The sequence below is a fragment of the Talpa occidentalis genome, unplaced genomic scaffold, assembly GCF_014898055.3.
Source record: "Talpa occidentalis isolate TD23 unplaced genomic scaffold, MPIMG_talOcc4v2.1 talOcc4.3, whole genome shotgun sequence".
NCBI lineage: Eukaryota > Metazoa > Chordata > Mammalia > Eulipotyphla > Talpidae > Talpa > Talpa occidentalis.
Window position 1 is genome coordinate 119,539,818 of NW_023603184.1, and position 19,577 is coordinate 119,559,394.

Here is a 19,577-nt window from a genome sequence, read left to right on the forward strand (position 1 = left end):
CTTGACTTATATGAAGTCTTTGCATTTGTTAAAAATTGATTAAAATAGAGCCTCCCCAGTGGCGCAGCAGTTGAGCGCTGGGTTGCGAAGCTGCCCGCGGCCTCTGCGGTGCCAGTTCCATCCCCGGCTGCATCCCGGCCACCAGAGGAGGGTCCCACATGGCGCGCAGACCTCTCCTGCCGCCTGCTGCTCCCCTCAGCAGTGTACTTCGGTCCTTCTGCCTGTTCTGCTCCCCGCTCTGGCTCTGGTGAATTCTCTCACCCTCCCGCGCTTCTGACTGTACCCAGTGCATGTATAAACAAAAACAAACAAACAAATAATAAATAAAACATGCCTCTATAAAAAAAAAATTTAAAAAAAATTGATTAAAATATATACAAATGTCACATTGATTTTTTAGTTTATTACAGTCTCCAATGTGGTTGTGATTATTTATATTTACTTTAGCTACTTAAATTCTAAGTAAAAATTTTCTTCAATACTTTAAAAAATCACCAGCTATAATTTTTTAAAAGGTATACAGATAAATAATCTACTTATTAGAAAACATCATTTGTCAGAGAAATATATTTTCTTACATTATGATGATCCCATTCTCAATGGAAAATGAGTCAGAAGGTAATCCAGCAATATTCCACGCTCGAATTGTCACTGCTTCTCCCAGAATACCCATAAGGGAGTAATCATCTGAGCAGGGAATATCTCTTTCTTTGCACAAACTTGTCCACTCTGTGATTTGGATCTTTAGGACAAAAAAGAAATATATGAACATGAGGCTGAAAGACACCAAATAAATAAACTCTTTGCATTATACTTTGTCAAGCAAACAAACCATTTTTTAGCTCTACCTCAAAAATGAGTTGTGCTCACATTTTTTCCAGTAAAATTATGATTTGGTAAGTCAGCTACGTATTCAAATGATATGTACTTATATCCAATGTTAAGATAAAGTTTAGAAAGATCACTTAACAGGCAAGTCAAAATTTTGTATCTGGGGCCTCCCCTGGTGGCGCAGCGGTTGAGCGCTGGGCTGTGAAGCTGCCCACAGCCTCTGCAGCACAGGTTCGATCCCTGGCCACTGGCGAGGGTCTCACATGGTGCACAGACCTCTCCTGCCGTGCCCACTGTTCTCCTCAGCAGTGTATTTCGGTCCATCTGCCTGTTCTTTTCCCTACTCTGGCTCTGGTGAATTCTCTCACCTTCTCGTGCTTCTGACTGTACCCAGTGCTTGTATAAATAAATAAATAAATAAATCTTTAAAAAAAAAATTGTATCTGGAAAGAATAATTTCCATTTATTTTTCCAAATGTTCATGTTATAAACATTATTACATATTTTCTTTAAATGAAAAATATACAGCAAAATTTAGTATAATTCTCTGATATAAAAGCAAATCCAAACTGAATTGGTAGGAGATGCAAAAACATGTTTTTCTCACCTGCCCTGGGGGAGGGACCCTGGCATGGTTATTAGGCACCAACAAGGACCAGGCACATATTGCAGTCTGGGAGGATGCTCAGAAACCAGGATAGTTCAAGGTCAGGTTTATACTCAGAATATCAGCGGCAAGAGCCAATTTGAAGTTACAGAACAAAGGGTTCAGAAATAGTGAAAGACAAGATTTGGGGAAAATCATTAAACTGGAGGCAAAGGGAAGGTGGCTTATGCAGTGTGGGTAGCAGCCCAGGGCAGATGAGGATGCTGTGTGTGCAAAGTGGCATGGATGAGAGGGCATGATAGGCACCACTCTCTCCTTTGGGTTCCTACTGAGAAGGTTTGATCAACATTCCCTTGGGTTGCACAGGAACGATCATGACAGCTTGGAGGAAATTGGTGATTTTCGTGAGCTTGATTAGCCATTTTGTAAAATGTACCACCCATGGGTATGTATGATGGTCCCTCCTAATTCAATTCAGGTTATGTTCCTTTTGTAAGAATATCACAGAAACGATGACATGTTCTCATTGCATCTCATTAGATGGCACATGATTTCAAATTGTATATTTACTGATGGCATTAATTTTTATTACTTGATGTTGTTGATTAGCAGGCTTCAGTATCATAATCATATGGTCTTAGGTGTGATTAAAATGCCTTTGGAAATTGGTACACAGAACAAAGACATTCAGCCCAGTGACACTCTACTTATAGCTCCAAATGAGATAAGTTGCCACACAAGAGGTTGTACCTGGAGACAGGATAACAGTGACGTGGATCTATAGGAGGCAGTTTATATGTAGCAAGTGGAGCTGGCCAGTTTCCTGGGGACTAGGTATTTTGAATAATTGCACAAGTACAAGGACAAAGAGGATGTCTCTGGGTGGTAGGTATCTAGGGACCTCTGGAATTTGGGTACATATCTATTATAACCCAGGCTCTGATCTGATAAAGGAAATGGTTGAAGTGAGAGTTTAACATACCATCCATGTAAGGGTTTTCAGTTTTTAATCATGATTCATAACTGAGTTAAGACAGCACTTGTGAAATACTGTATCACAGCTTTTCGATTATTAAGTTGCTATTTTCTCATTTCCCTTTGCAATTAATAAACATTTTATGCAAAAATGCTTTGTAACTATGTAAATACTCTGGATTTTGGCAGGCACTTACTTTTAAAATGTATTCATTTATGACAGTATAGATTAATATTTTCTTATTTTTTGCCTTTTATTAAGATTATCATTTATACAAAATATATTCAATTTCAGATTCAATACTGGTATATATTATGAAATAAGCATCACAATAAATCTAGTTAACATCATAACCCTATACTGTGGCTAAATGTTTTGCTATTGTGATGAGAACCTTTAAGATCTAGTCTCTAAACAACTTTCAAATATACAATACAGATACCATACAAATATACAATATAAAATATTAACTATCACCATCATACTACATATTACATTTCCAGGACTTACTTATTTTACAACTGGAACTTAGTAGCTTTAATTCTCTTTACCCACTTAACTACACTTTTCCCTATTTTAGTCAATCAGCTATACTATGTACCATCATTACTTATTTCCATAGCTATACTATGTACCATCATTACTTATGTACCATCATTACTTATTTGGCATTTCCCAAATTGTTCAAAATTTGGTCAGGAGGAACACCTTTAAGCTTAATTCTATATCCTCTTGATATGATCCCATTGTTTCTTGGAGACTTCTTTACTCTTGCTCAAAAAGATGTTTCAAGCTTTTAATTAAGTCTGAGTTAACCAAGGATAATCTGCCTATTTTAGCTACCTTAATTTCATCTGCAAAGTCTCTTTGCTTGTAATGTAACACAGTCATAGCTGTAACACTAGTAGATGAATACTAGAGCAAAGTCTTGCCTTTTACAAGTACTTGCTGTCATATGGTTTATTATTTTTATTTTTATTTCGGTTTGGTTGTTGATAACAGAAAGAGATGGTGTGGCTATATAGGCAGGAGGGACAGATAATATTTCTAACTTGGAGTCTGCCTCCTAATACGTACTTCCTACTTTGATATTTTATCTCTTTGTTGTCAAGCTATAGGTTAGTCAGCAGATTTTTGGGGGAGGTCCACAGGTTTTCTCAGATATGACTTGATGCTAAAGTAGGCATAACAGCAATTTTGCTGTAGAATGCAGTTTTAATTTGACAGGTATGTCACCTCAGATGAATTCTGGATTAGAAATTAAAGTAACCCCATATATATACACACACACACATGCATATATACACATATATATGCATACATACATATGTATTTATATATTTGGGTGTAGCAGCAGAGAATAACTGAAATGAAACTGAGGAACTCTGAACAAGCATCTCAACTTAAAAGCCAAGGGTCTTGGTTGGTAATCAGGTATTAAGATAGATGGTAGAATGGAAAGCTGACAAATGTACACCTTAGTGAAAATATCCTCCCACCCAAAACATTTTTGACTTTGATTATTAGCAGGGAGAAGTTTGCTTCAGAAGCTCATATTAATTCAACTGCAGGGCTTGTATGTCTTTATTGCCATGTAGGATTCTGTTTGGAGATTGGCGTAAGTATTGCAGTTGAGGTTCTGCAGGCCCAGTTATCCTAGGAGAATGGCAATTTCTATGTTTTATTTATGAAGAGCACTAAAAACTTGACAGTGGGGTTGATGAATAATTGACAACTACTCAGATTCAAGCTTGGAGGGAGAAGATCCAACTCTCAATTTATTGAGAGCTCTTGGTATCCAGTGACTTATGTGAGAAAAGAACTAAAGTTATTATAAGGTCTTTTTGTCTTAGCTGATTTTCCCAGATGCACATTGTGAGACGAAGATTTATGTGCAGTGATTTATTAAGGAAGGGATGCTAAAGGAAGGAGGAAAAGGGAAAGAAAGGAGCCAATAAAAGGTAAGGGAGGGTGAATGGAACTTGAAGGAATTATGCTCAGTGAAATAAGCCAGAAGGAAAAAGAAAAATATCAGATGGTTTCACTTATAGCAGGAATATAGGGGAACCAAATAAGACATCAGTGTAAAAAAATAATAACAGTACAAAACACAACAAACAGTACAAAGCAAAACTGGACAATTGTAAATCAGAGACACACTCCAGGGGAGGAGGAGGGAGAGGGATCAGAGGGAGGGAGGGAGGAGCACAGGGGACTGGGGTGATGGTGCACGGGTGCATTGGTGAAGGAAACTCTATGGGGACTACACCTGAGGGGGTGGGGGGAAGCAAACATTGTTTAAAAATCAACAATAATATAAAAAAAATTTTAAATTGAAAAAAAAAAGAGGAAAAAAAATTAAGTCAAGGCAGAAGGAAAAAAAAAAAAAGAAAAAAAAAGGTAAGGGAGGGATCAGCCAAAGTTTGGCAGCAGGGGCTCTAGTTTGATCCAACAGGGAATATAAGTTATTCCTTAGAGTTGTTCCAATCAGAGGGAAAGGAGATAGGTCATTAAATTTCTACTTATGTCAGTCATTCATTAAGCCCTGTCCCACAGAAGTGATTTCCCAGGCAATCCTAGATCTCCAAACATCAGGCAAAGTGGGAAGTCAACCCTAAAAGAGCACAAGAGCTGGTTGTTAGACTTGAAAGCACAGAAAGTCAGGGTGTCTGGGCAGAGAACTGAAGTTGCCACTATACCCTCATGCTTAGAACTGAATGTGAAACTTTTTTTATGTTACTAAGATTTTTTCTTAATTATTATGTTTAATTGTACTATTCTTATTGCAGCAACAAAGGTTTACAATATTGATTTATGAATTAAGGGTATAGGTTTGTTATAGGGCAGCCCCGATACAAAACGGGGTGCCTGACTGTGGGTCCTCAACCGCGCTTAAAAGGACTTATTAATACTCTACTGCAGGCACACACGAAAGGTTAATAAAAGGTTTATTTACAAGGGAAGGGGAAATGAGGAAATGTACAGCTCAGGGAGAAAAGTGGGAGACAAAGTTTTAAATGAGTCCTACCCAATCCGCCGATCTGGAATCCCAAATGGCACTCTGAGAGCTGGCTGCAAGCCAGGAGCCGTGAAGCCAGGAGGCGAGCGACAGCAAGCCCCCCAAGGCCCACGTGTTTGGTTTTTTATACCAACCCTGGCTGCTTAACTCCACCCTCAGGTCCCAGCCACCTTCCCTTTGGTGGTGACAAGATTTGTCTTTCCCAATGTCCTGATGGCTTTGGTCTGGGGTGGGGTCCACAAAGCCTGTATGGGATTAGCTCAGGACATCCTTTCCCCCAACAGGTTCACACCTCTTCAGATGTATGGTACAACATCATGCCCACCACCAAGGCACGCGTAATCCTTCACCATGAATGGGGAGGAAAAAGAGACAGATAAAAGAGAGATGATTATGTAGCAGGACTCAGAGAATAAATTCATAAGAAGGAACAGAAATATAAGATTCTTTAAGAAAAATAAAGCCTAAGTTGCTATAGTGAAGCAAAGAAGGGATAAAATTGCTTCCAAGGGCTTCCCTGATGGTGCAAGGGGTTAAGCACAGCACTATGAAGCTATCTGCAGCCATGCAGCACGAGTTTGATCCCCGGCCAGACAGGGAGCTACCCACATAGCGCAGCAGACCTCTCCTGTCTTGCCCACTGCTCCCCTCAGCAGGGTTTTTCAGTCAATCGGCCTGTTCTGCTCCCCACTCTGTCTCTGATGAATCCTCTCAACCCCCACACCTCTGGCCTATACCCCAGTTCTTCTATACATAAATAAATAAAATCTTAAAAAAAATTGATTTCAAGTTTTCATGGAGATGAGCTGGGATGGAATGAAGTGGCTGCATGAATCATGGTAAGTGTTCTCTGGGCTGCTGTCTTGGTGCCCAGAGTTCCTGCTTGTCAGCTAGGTGTAGGATCATGCAGGGGCCTCTCACCAAGGGCCAAAGTACTGGTTTGAGGAACTTACTGGGAAACCAGTATCTGCTGAAAACAGCAGGCAGATATTAGAATAGAGATAAATACACTTACACTGGCAGGAATAATGGAGCCCCCCAGGCAATAGTCCCTGGTCACCCCACCCTAGCTTACATCCCCAGTGCCATCCCCCAGGCATGTACGCTCCCTATGTACTTGCCCCACCTTTGTACCTGATGCCAATAATAGGAGACTGCCTTTGATGGGGCTGCACATTACTTCCAGTGTAGCCCCTCTAGGCTTCTCATGCTCCACATGGACTTTGAGTAATCTTCTCTCATCCCATGCCACTCCCAACACTGCCATCCCACAAGGTGACAGGTAAGGACATTGGATATAAATTTACAGAAGGTCCTATTGTTAGGGGGAAAGGATGTTCTGCGCTGCCCTATAACATTATGAGCTTTGGGTATATCTTCTGTCCAGCTTGAGTGTCAATTTGCCAAGCAATTCCCTTAATTTTTATAAATATCAGTTTCTGAAATTATCAACTAATTTATTTCTAGGTAAACAATATTAACTTAGAAGTTAACTGTTTGAACTAGAAGATATTACTACCATATCAGCATAATTCACAAATATAAAGAATAGAAGATGCTAAGAATATGAAGGCTATATACCAAGACAAGGGCTACCAGAATCCAAAAGGCTTAGAGAGAAGCACTATCTATGTACCATCTACATGAGTGTTTTAAGCCAGTTTGGTTGAAAACAACCAAAAAAGTGGCTATCAAGCGTCAACCCCGCTTAAGTGGAAGCCCTGAAAATAAGTGAAGCTCCACTGAGACGGTGCACAAGCAAATGCTCTCTCCCAGGATCCAGTTCCACATTACAGTGAGTTTGCTTGACACCAGAAGCCATGGCCAAATGTTTTAAATTTCTCTCTTTATTATCATTACTCTCTATTTGGTTAGCTCTTTCAATTTTTTTCCCCCCAAGTCTATGTGCCTGCTTTAAAAGGACTTTGTCCTGGGTTGGATTTCAGTTTAATTTTCTTTAAGATTGCCCAAGAATATGCTGAGCCTTATGAGGGAACAAACTGAAAAGTGCAAGAGAAAAGCAAGGAGCAGAGACAGGATTAGCAATTGTGTTGAGAAGAAGACTGTGATAGGATCCATCAAAAGGGTAGAAACTTGACCTTTATTTTTTAAGGAATTGGCCACTGATCAATTTGGTTTTAGGTTGAGTCACCTTCTCTCAAAGTTTCAGTCTCTGAAGTGATTTTGACATGATTGTTACTGAGACTCCCAGGGAAGAGGTGAGTGAAACACTCAGGCAGCAAGTATCTTTATACTTCTTTGGAACTAAAATTTGGTCATTGGAGCCCGCCATTTCACATTACTTTTTTTTTTTTTAAAGATTTATTTATTATACAAGCACTGGGTACAGTCAGAAGCGCGGGAGGGTGAGAGAATTCACCAGAGCCAGAGCGGGGAGCAGAGCAGGCAGAAGGACCGAAGTACACTGCTGAGGGGAGCAGCGGGCGGCAGGAGAGGTCTGTGAGCCATGTGGGACCCTCCTCTGGTGGCCGGGGAGCAGCCGGGGATCAAACCGGTGCTGCAGAGGCTGCGGGCAGCTTCACAACCCAGCGCTCAACCACTGTGCCACCGGGGAGGGCCCTCACATTACATCTTAAAGAAGTTCTTTCATTTTAAAGCAATTCAATTTTAGAAGAGGATCTGACCAAGCTAATTTATAGAATAACTAAAATACACAACTAAAAATCATCTAAAATATTTTGCTCTTCCTATTTACTAAAACTTCAACCAACCAACCTCGAAAACCACTAAGATTAATGATGACTATAATGGAAAGGTCAGGAAGAGACCTTTAAAATTAAGTAGTGTCCTTACCTGTCGATAGTAAGAGGTAAATGCTCCCAGATAAGCAATAACTCCTGAGGAAATGAGGATATCACCTGTCAGGTTGAAGTACAGCTGCCCCAGTTGCAGAGCAGTTTGACTCCACCGTGTTTTTTCACCGCCCAGGCCTCCAATCAACTGCTCAGCTCGTTCTAGTTTTTTACTGCACAAATCAACCTCAAAAATAAAAGTCAGCTTTTATCAACATCCAAACTACAATCAGTTCAGAATTCTACAAAAATTCAGAGATAAATTATTGCTTTAATTGCAAACTTTCAACTGAATTTTAACTCTCTAAAGAAAAACATGGGCTATATCACTATGAAAACTACAAAGTTTTAGAATTTTTTTCATGCTAAAACATATACTTGTAGGGTAAGTGAAGCTTTTATGTCACTGGCCTCTGTGGCTATCATCTGCAACCTTGATTGTGCTAATGCAGGAGGAGCTTGGGAGCATGAGCACGGGATACACATTCCTGACTGTAGACACCTGGAATATGGTGTGGGCATGCGTAAGTGTGTACACTTGAGCCTGGAGGCTGAGGCTATAAGGATGACGTCACACAGGAACTGCAAAGGCAGAAGGGCTGTGAGAGGACGAGTAACTAGAGAGAAAGAGGACCACAAGATGAATCCAGAGAAAGTCCAAAGAGTAAAGATCCTGCTGTTAAGCATCCTGGCCACCCAAAAACCCTGCCCACTCTTTGCCTGAATGGCTGCAAAACAGTACTTTAATATAATTTATGAAATTCATAATGGATGTGTATCATATAATGCAAAGAATAGCTCTAAGGAAATGGCTATAGTATGAGACACTGAAAGTTAAATAATAAAGATATTCTTCTGTTTAATATAGATTTTTTCCCTTTTAATAATCTAAATGAATTTTATTTTTAATATTCTATGAACGTTTTACCTTCATTTAACATACAGTTGATTTAATGATAATTTTAAAGGTTAAATGTTTAAAAGTTTAAGTAATTTATGCTTACTTACAAAGCACAATTTCAAGTTGTTAAATTGTGTCAACCTACTCACACTTGCAATTAACCTTAAATTAGGACATCAATCAATAGCTGAGAGCCTACTTTGTGCATAAGACTGTCAACCAAATTTGATTATATGTAATTAAGCAATGTGATTTTTTAAAAGGGTAATTATGAAGGTGGCAAACTTGGGGAAAAGCCATTTCAACCCCGCAATAGCAATATTCCAGGGGGATAGCTGAATTAATTTAATTTTAATTTCAAGTTACTTAGCATCATAATTCTTAGAAGTAGACAAGATTAAGTAAAGGTTACCTTAAGGTTCAAAATGAAATAATTTACTTGAAAAAAGAAGTAAATAACTGATAAAAGCAGAGGCATTCAGATGATTTTGAAATAAAAATGTGATTTATATTTTTTCCTAATGTTATTCATATTAAATAAACTCATTTAGATTAAAAGATATAAAATACTATTTCAGTTTATCTAAGGAAAGTTTTATATAATTGGAATGTTGTTGATACTTTCTACATTTCCCTTCTTTTCTAATTTTCCTTCTTTTAATATCTTCTGTCTTTCAAATTTCTAAATTCATTCTTTGTCCAACAATGTTTATGATATATTCATTTGGATCTTAGATTCTAATAAGCTGCCATTAGAAACTGTGAAAATATTTTAGCTAAAATTTCTCTCTGAAAGCTTCACACATATAGGCATATATTAATTTTATAACATAATTTTCCAACATTTTATAATGAAAAGGAAAATTATATACAGTAGAGTTGAAAAAGGTTTATAGTAAGCAACCACAAACTCACTAATATATTATTAAACTTAAATGGATCACTTGGAAACCATACCCAATAAAAGGTCACATTTCTAAAGATTAGCATGATAGCATATGTTTTTACAAATGTAGAATCAGTGTATATATCCTACAGAAAGCAGCAGGCTGACAGAGTCAGATTGCCTAGGGTCAGATCTTAGCCTTAATACTGAGAAGCTGGATTATCTATTAGCAAGTTGCTTAAACCCTCTGTGCTTAGTTTCTATAAAATGTACCCCTCTTAGAAGGCTGCTGTGAGGATAAATGAGTTCATGTATACTGCTCTCAGATTAACAGTGCCTTCACACAGTTAGTACTGGATAAATAATGACTGTTTTGTTTCTGGTCATCGAATTCTAATCTCAGCTTTGCCTTTAAATGTTGTATAATCTAATTCACTTAACATTTTGGTTCTCCATTTTCTTTCCATAGAATAAAAAATGTTTTAGACAATCTACCTCAATACCCCAGTAATTTAAGTCAGAGGTGACTGGTAATTTTTTTGTTTGGAAAATGTTGGAAAGTGAATACTCTAGGTTTTATGAGCCAAGAAGCAAAATTGAAGATACTAGGTAAATACTCAGTCATTTACCATGCAGCCATTTAAATATATCTAAACCATCATTAGCTTGTGGGCCCTACAAAAACAGGCAATGGTGGATTTGGTGTGTGGGCCATAGTTTGTCAGCCCCCAACTAGTAAGAAAACAAAATTGTTCCATTGTATGCTAGCACAAACATCACTCTCATTTACAATGATTGAAAATATCCTAACATTTGTCTCTTATTATCACATACCTGGTTTTCTAAGTCAGCCTTCTTTTGTTTATTTAGTTCAAGTGTGTCCTGAAGCTTGGCCAGCTTGGCCTGAACTTCATGCAGAGCAGCCTGCTTCTTCCTAAGACCATCCATGGCAATTTTAAGCTCCCCTTCAGCTGCAGCTAGTTTTATCTTTTTGGGAGCTACTATTTTTGCCACTCTGAAAAAAAAAGTAAAATTAATCATCAAATTTATTTTTCTGACATCCTTACTATACTTCAAAACACATCTTCATGCAAAACCTGTACTAGTGTCTAGAGTTTATATTTCTCCTAAGAATCAGTCAAAACATCAAAGTAATATAAGAAATGATTATAACAAGAGATGCCATATAGAAATTAACTTTTTTATCCAAAATAACACCTTCATTTGTTGACAGTGTAATTCTGGTGATTTTGCAAAGGGAGAATAGCATATCCATTTAAAATACAAAAATAGTTGTGGAAACAAACCTAATTGGTTAAAGCTTATTTCTGATGAGATGTTTTACCTTTGTCATTTATAAAAATTTTAGAATATACCCTTAACTAAAACCAGCTATCTTAAAAATATGTTTGTAGCAAAAAGGAATAAATCTAAATTCTCTTTTAGAAAAATATGGTCAGTTAGCTTTCTAAACAAAATGATAAAACAATAAAATTTATCATTAATGCAGTGTATTATGGCCCAACATAGCATGTAAGCACAATGATAAAAACTGTGTATGAACTTAAAAGATATCCTACAAAGATGTTTTATGAAGAAATGACCAACACTTGCTATTGTTTTGTACATAGTATAAATGGTTGTCATATAATCATCAAAAAAAGATTCCTTGTCTCACAAAGAATATTTATTATCCAGTGGTTTTCAAAACATGATCCAATGTATATCCACTCCCCTCGAGGGAGTCCCTTTCTCCAACTGTACATGTATGTGAAACTGTAATTTTTTCTATTTCAATCAAAACAAGATGTTGCAACAGATTGAAAAAGCAGATTCTAGATCCTGTTGCTCCTACTAAGCCCAATATTAAAAGACATTTGCAAAAAATACAAAACACCACTAATTTTTCCATAATTTTTAATAGAAAATGTGATTTTAAAAAAATGTTATTTATGTTAACATGTAGTATTTTATTGCTATTTTAAAATAAATCAAATATTAAAGAGATTATCGGTTTTGATTTCTGATATGGTAAACAAAAATTTGGGGGGTTTTCAGTGATTTTTTTAAGAGGTAAGAAGTTCCAGAGCCCCAAAAGTTTTTAGTACCACTGTAATATTAATGTTTAATTGGTATAATCTTACCCGTAGTAAACAGGTAAACATATAGCAGGTTTTAGGCATTTTTTAGGTCACTCTCATCTATATAGCTTTCAACTTTTATATTAATTAAATAACCCAAGTGGAAAATAGTGTTTTCAGTTAGTTTTCTTATCTTTCATACTTACTTATCATATGAATCCATTGCTATGACCCATTTACACAGGCCTTCAGCTGCTGTAGAAGCATTTCTAATCTTTTCTGGAACAAAGTCTGGATTTGGAATATAATTTTTTCTTATGATATTCATATAAGCTGGAGGAATATTGTCTTTGTCATATTCATGCAGTGATTGCAGAAATCGAATGTCACCAAGCAGTCTCTTAGCTGGACCCCAGAAATCCTCTATTTTTTTCCCTGAACCCGTTGAGTCAGGGATTTTGTCAGCTTTGATGCCTTTCAAGATGCATATTGCTTCCATAACAAGCTTGACACCAGCAGGAGGACTCTTCATGGATTTTACCACGGTAATGTCCTTGAAATAGCAACATGCTCATTATTTTGTAAGAAATGTTTGTATATTACTTGCAATTATTTTCTATTTTCAAACTATTGCAAAAGATATAGAAACTCTCTCTGTTCATTGGGTATAAATGGTGACAGTGACAGAACAGTGTCAATAACATTGAGAACTTTGTCCAGAGAGGCTGGACAAAGATATTGTCAGAGGAGGCTCTCTGCTTGGCTCCTGGGAGCATAAACTGAAAGTTATCCAGAGGGGCACTAAATTCAGGGGGTCCTGTCACTTGGGGTAAAACAGAACACCTCTTGGACATTGGAGATGAGCATGGACTACATGAGAAGAGACACTGAAGAGATTTAAATACATTCAACCAGAGGTTGATGGAGAGGCTGTGTGGTTTTGTTTGGGTATATGTGTGCAAAACTTGGGTTTGGCTGGTGGCCCTGGGGAGGGGAGAGCTATAATGTGGAGACACATCTTTGATTGAGAGGAGACAAAAGTACAGGAGCAAACTTAGCAAAGGAGGTGAAGGACCTGTACAATGAAAGCTATAGGATATTGTTGAAAGAAATATAAGAAGATCCAGAGTAATGGAAAGATATCTCCTGCTTATGGATTGGAAGAATTTCCATTGTCAAAATGGACATCATACCTATATCAATATACAGATTCCAGGCAATGCCTATCAAAGGTTCTATAGCATTATTCAGAGAAATAGAACAAACATGACTTATTTATGTGGAGTCCAAGAAGACCCCAAATACCCAACCAATTTTGACAAAATGAATGGTGGTATGACATACCAGACATGTATGTACTGCAACAGAATTAGACACACAGACCAATGGAATAAAATTGCGAGCCCAGTAATAAAACCACACTGAAATGGACAGAAGATCTGCAGCAAAGGAGTCAGAGTATACACTGGCAATAGGAAAGTCTCTTCAACAAATGGTGCTGGAAAGACTGGACAAACACATGCAGAAGAATGAATTTAGATCACTAACTCATCTATATACAAAAATTAACTGGAAACTGACTAAAGAATTGGATGTAAGACAAGAAACCATATGATACATAAAAGGAAACACAGGCAAAATATTCCATGACATGAATTTCAGAGATGTCTTGTGAATTCATATTGTTTTCAACAGCATGAGAAATAAAAGAAAATATAAACAAATGGGCTCCATCAAGCTAAAAAGCTTCTTCACAGTAAAATAAGCTATCACAAAAACAAAAAGACATACTACTGAATGGAAGAGAATATTTTCACACCATACATTTGACAAGTGGCTAATATCCAAAATGCAATATCCAAATCCAATATCTAAAGAACTCACACAACTCAAAAAAGAAAAGAAAAAAAAAACAAACAAACGGGCAGAGGAGCTGAATAGACATTTCTTCAAAGTAAATATAAAGAGGGCACAGAATAAAATGCTCATCCTCACTTATCATTGGGGAAACGCATATTAAAACCACAGTGAGATACCATCTCATACCTGTAAGATTGGCCTGTATCAAAGACCAGAAACACCATGTGTTTGTGAGGATGTAGAGAGAAAGGAGCCCTGCTGTTGATACACTGAAGGGGAAATGCAGTCTGGTCCAGCTCCCATGGAAAAATAATAAGGACGTTTCTCAAATATTAAAAATAGATCTACCATATGATCCAGCATTTCCACTCCTAGGCATCAACCTGAAGAACGGAAAATCGGTAATTCAAAGGGATATAAGCATTCTTATATTTATTGCAACAATATTTACAATAGCCAAGTTATGGAGATGATCTACATGGCCAATGACAGATGAGTAGATTAAGAAGATAAATGTACACAATGGAAAACTACTCAGCTATATATTAAAAAAAAAAGATGATCTCTTGTCATTTGTAGCAGCATAGATGGAATTAGAGGGAACAATGATAAGTGAAATAAATCAGGAAGAAATAGAAATATTGAATAGTTTTACTGATGTGTGGAATATATAGAAACCAAAAGGTCAATCAAAATCAAACCAGTAAGAAATTCTAGAAATCTGACTTGAGAATTGAGGCTACAAGAAGGGGAAGGGGTGGGTAGTGAGTAAAATTTTGAGGGGGTCCAATGGACTATGGTGGTGCTTTGGTAGTGTGTGTGGTAACATACATCTCTAGGTGTATGATCCTATACCTCTGAATTATACAATTTGGTTAACCAATGTACCTCAATTAAAAAAAAAATCCCAAACACAGATAAACAAAAACAGAGCATATATATTATAAAAAACATAGCTACTTTTCAGTTCTTTCTCAGAACTAAGAAATCCTAGGACCTAGTCCATTCCATGATTATAAACATGATCTACATTTTCTACTATTTTATAGTAATTATTTATATTTAAATTTTAGTCAGTCTAAAATTTATTTAAAGTGTGAAGAAATGTTCTCTCCCCTAACTCACCCAAAATTTTAGTCAAAATTCCCAGCACTATTTATTTTTAAAACTTCACCCTTATCTTTCTTAATTGAAATGTTCCCCTTTCATACCCTAATTTTTAATACCACATTTCATCAAATATAAGTGTCATTGTAAAAAAAACTGTAAACCACATTATTTTATGTACCACACACAAACACTGATAAACACTGACAATACCTGATCACATCAACTGGAAGGTGTACCCCAATTACAAGTGTGTAAATATGAAAAAATATGAAAACAGTGCAACTTAGAGTCAAAACAGGACGTTGTTAATTATTGTAGAGAAAGTTCTTGGACTAACGGTGGTTTCTGGTAGGGTGTAATATGACAGTTGTTTTTTTTTTTTTTTAATTTTCTTATTTGTGCACTACATTTCTTTTTCAGGTGAACTAGGAAATCCTTTCACCAATTTGAAAATTACTTCTATTGCATGAACTGTGGAGACTACTTTGGAAAGATAGTTAAATTGGACACACAATGTTAAGTCCTTCCTCAGGCAATGATACATGCTTCCCAGCACATGCGTGGCTGGGCTCTTACCTGTGCAGTAAGAGTGTCAAGGGCAGCGAGTGCAGACTCCAATATGGGCAAGGCCCCTGCCAGGTCAGCATCACATTCATCTTTGATGGCTTTGGCAGCCATAGCTTGCTCATTTGCTATTATTTCATCAGCTTTCACTATTTTTTCAGTTTTGGCAACTTCCATAGACTCCCTCTCAATTATTAACATCATTTCATCAACCTCTTTGCTAGCAACTTTTAATTGTGGTTGCAGAGCCTCCAATTCAAGCTGCATTGTGGCTACTTGCGATGCAGCAGAATCCAGTTTATCCAAACCCACTTCGTACCTCTTTTTCATTTTCATGACTTCACTGAAAGCAAATGGATAAAAGAATGTTAGTCATCAAGTTCTGTATCCTACAACAAGGGGGAAAAAAGTGTCTTTGAGATTTTCAGGCTTGCTTTTTAAAGGCATAACTAAAGCAAGTCTGAAAGATTTTCACATCTATTAACAATTTGTCAAAAAATATGAACTCTAGAAAATTGGATTGTACACAATTAAGAGCAGACAGTATATCTTGTTTATTTTTGTATTTCCAGTACCAAGCATAATATCTAGGCATGTAACAGAAATTCAAAGGTTATTCTTTTAAAATTTATTATGTACCGGGTATAAGGCAAGGAATCTCCTATATCAAAATGGATGGTGCACCTCTAAAATCACCTTGGGAAGTTTAATCCAACAACACTATTGTTTCTTAGGACCTTTTTATGGTGACTTCTTTTAAAGAGAACTCAGAGCCCAAAATATATTTTGAATGTTGTCAAAGATAGCAAATGATTTAAGATGTAGTCAATATCTTCAAACAACAGTTCTTTACTAAGGCAAAAGTGGCAAATAGAATAGATAACAAAGGGCAGTACTTTTTGGTGCACAATGATTACAAGATAATAAAAGTTGATTAGAAATATAGTACCTTTGAATTAATTTAAAATTTTATCTGTATTCGCATATGTCCTCTAGCTAATTATACATGGGGTATATAGAAAAAACTCCAATTAGTTTCATTTTATTTTGCTTTCAATTGTAGATTTTTTATTAAGGTACACTGTATATGATATAGGATTACAGGTTCACACCTCTTCAGATGTATGTTACAACACCACACTCACCAAATCACCCATAATCCTCTATCACAGTCCTTTGGATCTCCCCCAACCCCTAGCTCTCTGTTCTCCATCCTTGCCTTCTGGTGGCCTCAATTCTATAATCTTTTGGACTGTAAGATCAATTAGTGATTACTGCAAGGGAAGGTAGGGAAAATTGGGTAAAAAGGAACAATGATATGGTGAAGAATAGATTTGTACTTTTAGCAGCGAACTTAATGTAGTATATATACAGGTTGATTCTCAACAAAGAATACATGACAATGTTATAATGCTGTTACTTTAAAAAAAATCCAAAGGCTCTAGCTATTAAGAGAAGGGAAATTACAGGGAAACATATGTTATAAAATAATGTTGCTTAAAAAAAATATTAAAAGATATTCAGGTAAAGGAGAACAATTTTTTGAAAAAAGGAAAATTTGAAAGGCAAATAAGAATATCTAAAAATGCCTAGGGCCTCCCTGATGGCACAGGGGTTAGTGTCAGCACTATCAAGCTATCACCAGCCACTGTGGCATGAGTTTGATCCCCATTCAGGGAACTAACCCACATGGCACAGTAGACATCTCCTGTCTCTCCTGCTGCTCCCCTCAGCAGTGTATTTCAGTGGATCTGCCTGTTCTGCTCCCCACTCTGTCTCTGGTGAATCCTCAAACCCCACCCCGGCACCTTTGGCCTATACCCCAGTTCTTGTATGCATAAATAAAATAAAAATAAATCTTTAAAAATGCCTAGAAAACTACTACTTTCAACCTTCTCATTTTTATAACCTTTCTTTAAGTTAGAAAGGCCATAGTGAGTGTACAATCAAACAGAGACATAAATGATATCCAAGATTTAATCAGATTCTCCAAGAAGTTTTGATCCTTCTGGATGGGAAAATATGAGGGAAAAATATCCCTATAAGTTAAAGATCTTAAGATCTACACAGAAAAGCTAATACCTTGATAGCCAAATAAATAATAAAATTCAGTCAACTTATAGAGCAGACTTGGGTGAGAATTGCAGGTTTCACTATACATTGTAGATGGAAAAAATACTAAAGGTATGATTCAAACATGGGATGTGGACCATGGTGAGTAGGTGAGTTATGTATGACACCCTAGCATGAAGGCATTGCAACAGTCACTTGTAAGTAGGGATGAGGAATGTCCTGACAGTAGCCAGGCAGCATCTGGCCAATATGAGAAAAAGCCTTCAAAACACCTCAGGTAGTGGGTTAACCATAGGAAGATCTGGAATTAACTATAGAGATATATGCCAAAGTCAGACTCGTAGTGTTGCTATTTTTGTGGCAAGAAATCTGTACACTGGTATTTTTAATATTTTTTTTAATATTTAAAAGAAACAGTCTGTTAGCTTAACAGGTAAGTCTCCTAGTTTCAACACAAACCATGTAATTGATCAGTAGAGTTAGGTTTGTGTTTTTAAGTGAATAGTTGGATAACAGTAGAAAATTTAAAAGAACTTAAGGCTTACCACATGTACAAATTTAAGTTATTGGACTTATAAATTATTGAAGTAACCAGGGAGGCTTTCTTTTTTAAATGCTTAAAAGGAACATCAAAATAAATTAAAAATTACAATTGCAAAAATAATTTTGAATCATGTTTTGAATGTGATCAAATATTAGTTAAGAACTCTTTGAAGGTGATCACTGAAATCTCCAAATTTCTAACTTTTGCTTAATTAATGTTTCTATATTTTATAGCACATTAATTTCTAGAACCAATGAAACTTGAATACATTCTTCTGCATGTAAAAATCACTCTCAAGAACAACAAAAAGATTGTATTGACACTTTCTACAGCACATTAGTTTATCGATGCTCATATTGATGTTTTCAAATGTGAGTTTATTTAAAGGAAAGCTATGTACATTCAGTGATTATCTCTGGGTTTTAGCAGTTGAATATCTAAAGAGTATGTTATTATCTAGTTACTTATCAAAGAAAAATTACTCTTTAGTGTTGTTTATTGGCTTGCAATCACGTCAAAGTATTCTGGGACATTACCTGAAATCTAACTAGCACATCTCACTCCCTCAGCAAATGCGATGCTTGATGATGTGCTAGGCAACGAGTCTATACAAGATAAGTAAGACCAAGATCTGATCCCTACCCTAAAAATGGTTGTGGGGAAAATTATTAAAGATTTAAATATATTATTTTGTATCTCTATTACATCATAGCTGTCATTTTTGTACATACAAATATTTAAAACTCCCATAGCTTACTCTGAAACATGACATTTCATTTTTACCTTCTTTTCTTTTCCAACAACAGTTTGAAGGTGGAGATTAATTCAAGGTAAGAGGTAGGAGTCACATAATTGTGTCGTTGCAGTTCAATAAAGAAGGATGTTGATAAATTTATAGTAGAAGTATGGAAGCTTTTACACATCTCAATACAGCCTTCTCGTATTTCCTCTGACATTTCAATTTCTTCCAAGAAACGCGAGGCAACTGCCTGTAGTGCATCTTCAGGCCATGACTAAAGTTAAGATACATGCTTTAGCAGAAGATCAAAGTTACTAACAGGAGTCTGTGCTACTGCAGTCCTTCACAATATGTCAACGTCAGAAAAGGAGGTGAAAGCATGTGGGAAGGATGAGAGTGATTGTTTCATGAAGAACTTTCCCCAAGTACTAGAGCAGGGAGCCAGTAGCTAGTACATGTAATGTTAACTCTTTATGGTATGTTCAGGGGTCAGAGAAAATGTTCATTGAGTATGGCAGGAATAGGAACTAAAAGTATAAAATGTCTGTTAACCTGTGCCTTTAACAGGGGTTA

At 36.6% G+C, this 19,577-nt stretch overlaps 1 protein-coding gene across 2 annotated transcripts in view; it reads right to left on the reverse strand.

Moving 5' to 3' along the window:
* Positions 1-19,577, reverse strand: part of DNAH7 (dynein axonemal heavy chain 7) — a 224,034-nt gene that overhangs the window by 73,969 nt on the left and 130,488 nt on the right. For both annotated transcript variants that reach the window (XM_037523738.1, XM_037523737.1), the window contains exons 42-47: positions 19,049-19,278; positions 15,661-15,991; positions 12,321-12,667; positions 10,868-11,048; positions 8,248-8,433; positions 579-742 (exon numbers count right to left, since the gene is read on the reverse strand). In XM_037523738.1, the coding sequence (XP_037379635.1) occupies positions 579-742; positions 8,248-8,433; positions 10,868-11,048; positions 12,321-12,667; positions 15,661-15,991; positions 19,049-19,278 (1,439 nt within the window). The remainder of the gene's footprint in view (positions 1-578; positions 743-8,247; positions 8,434-10,867; positions 11,049-12,320; positions 12,668-15,660; positions 15,992-19,048; positions 19,279-19,577) is intronic.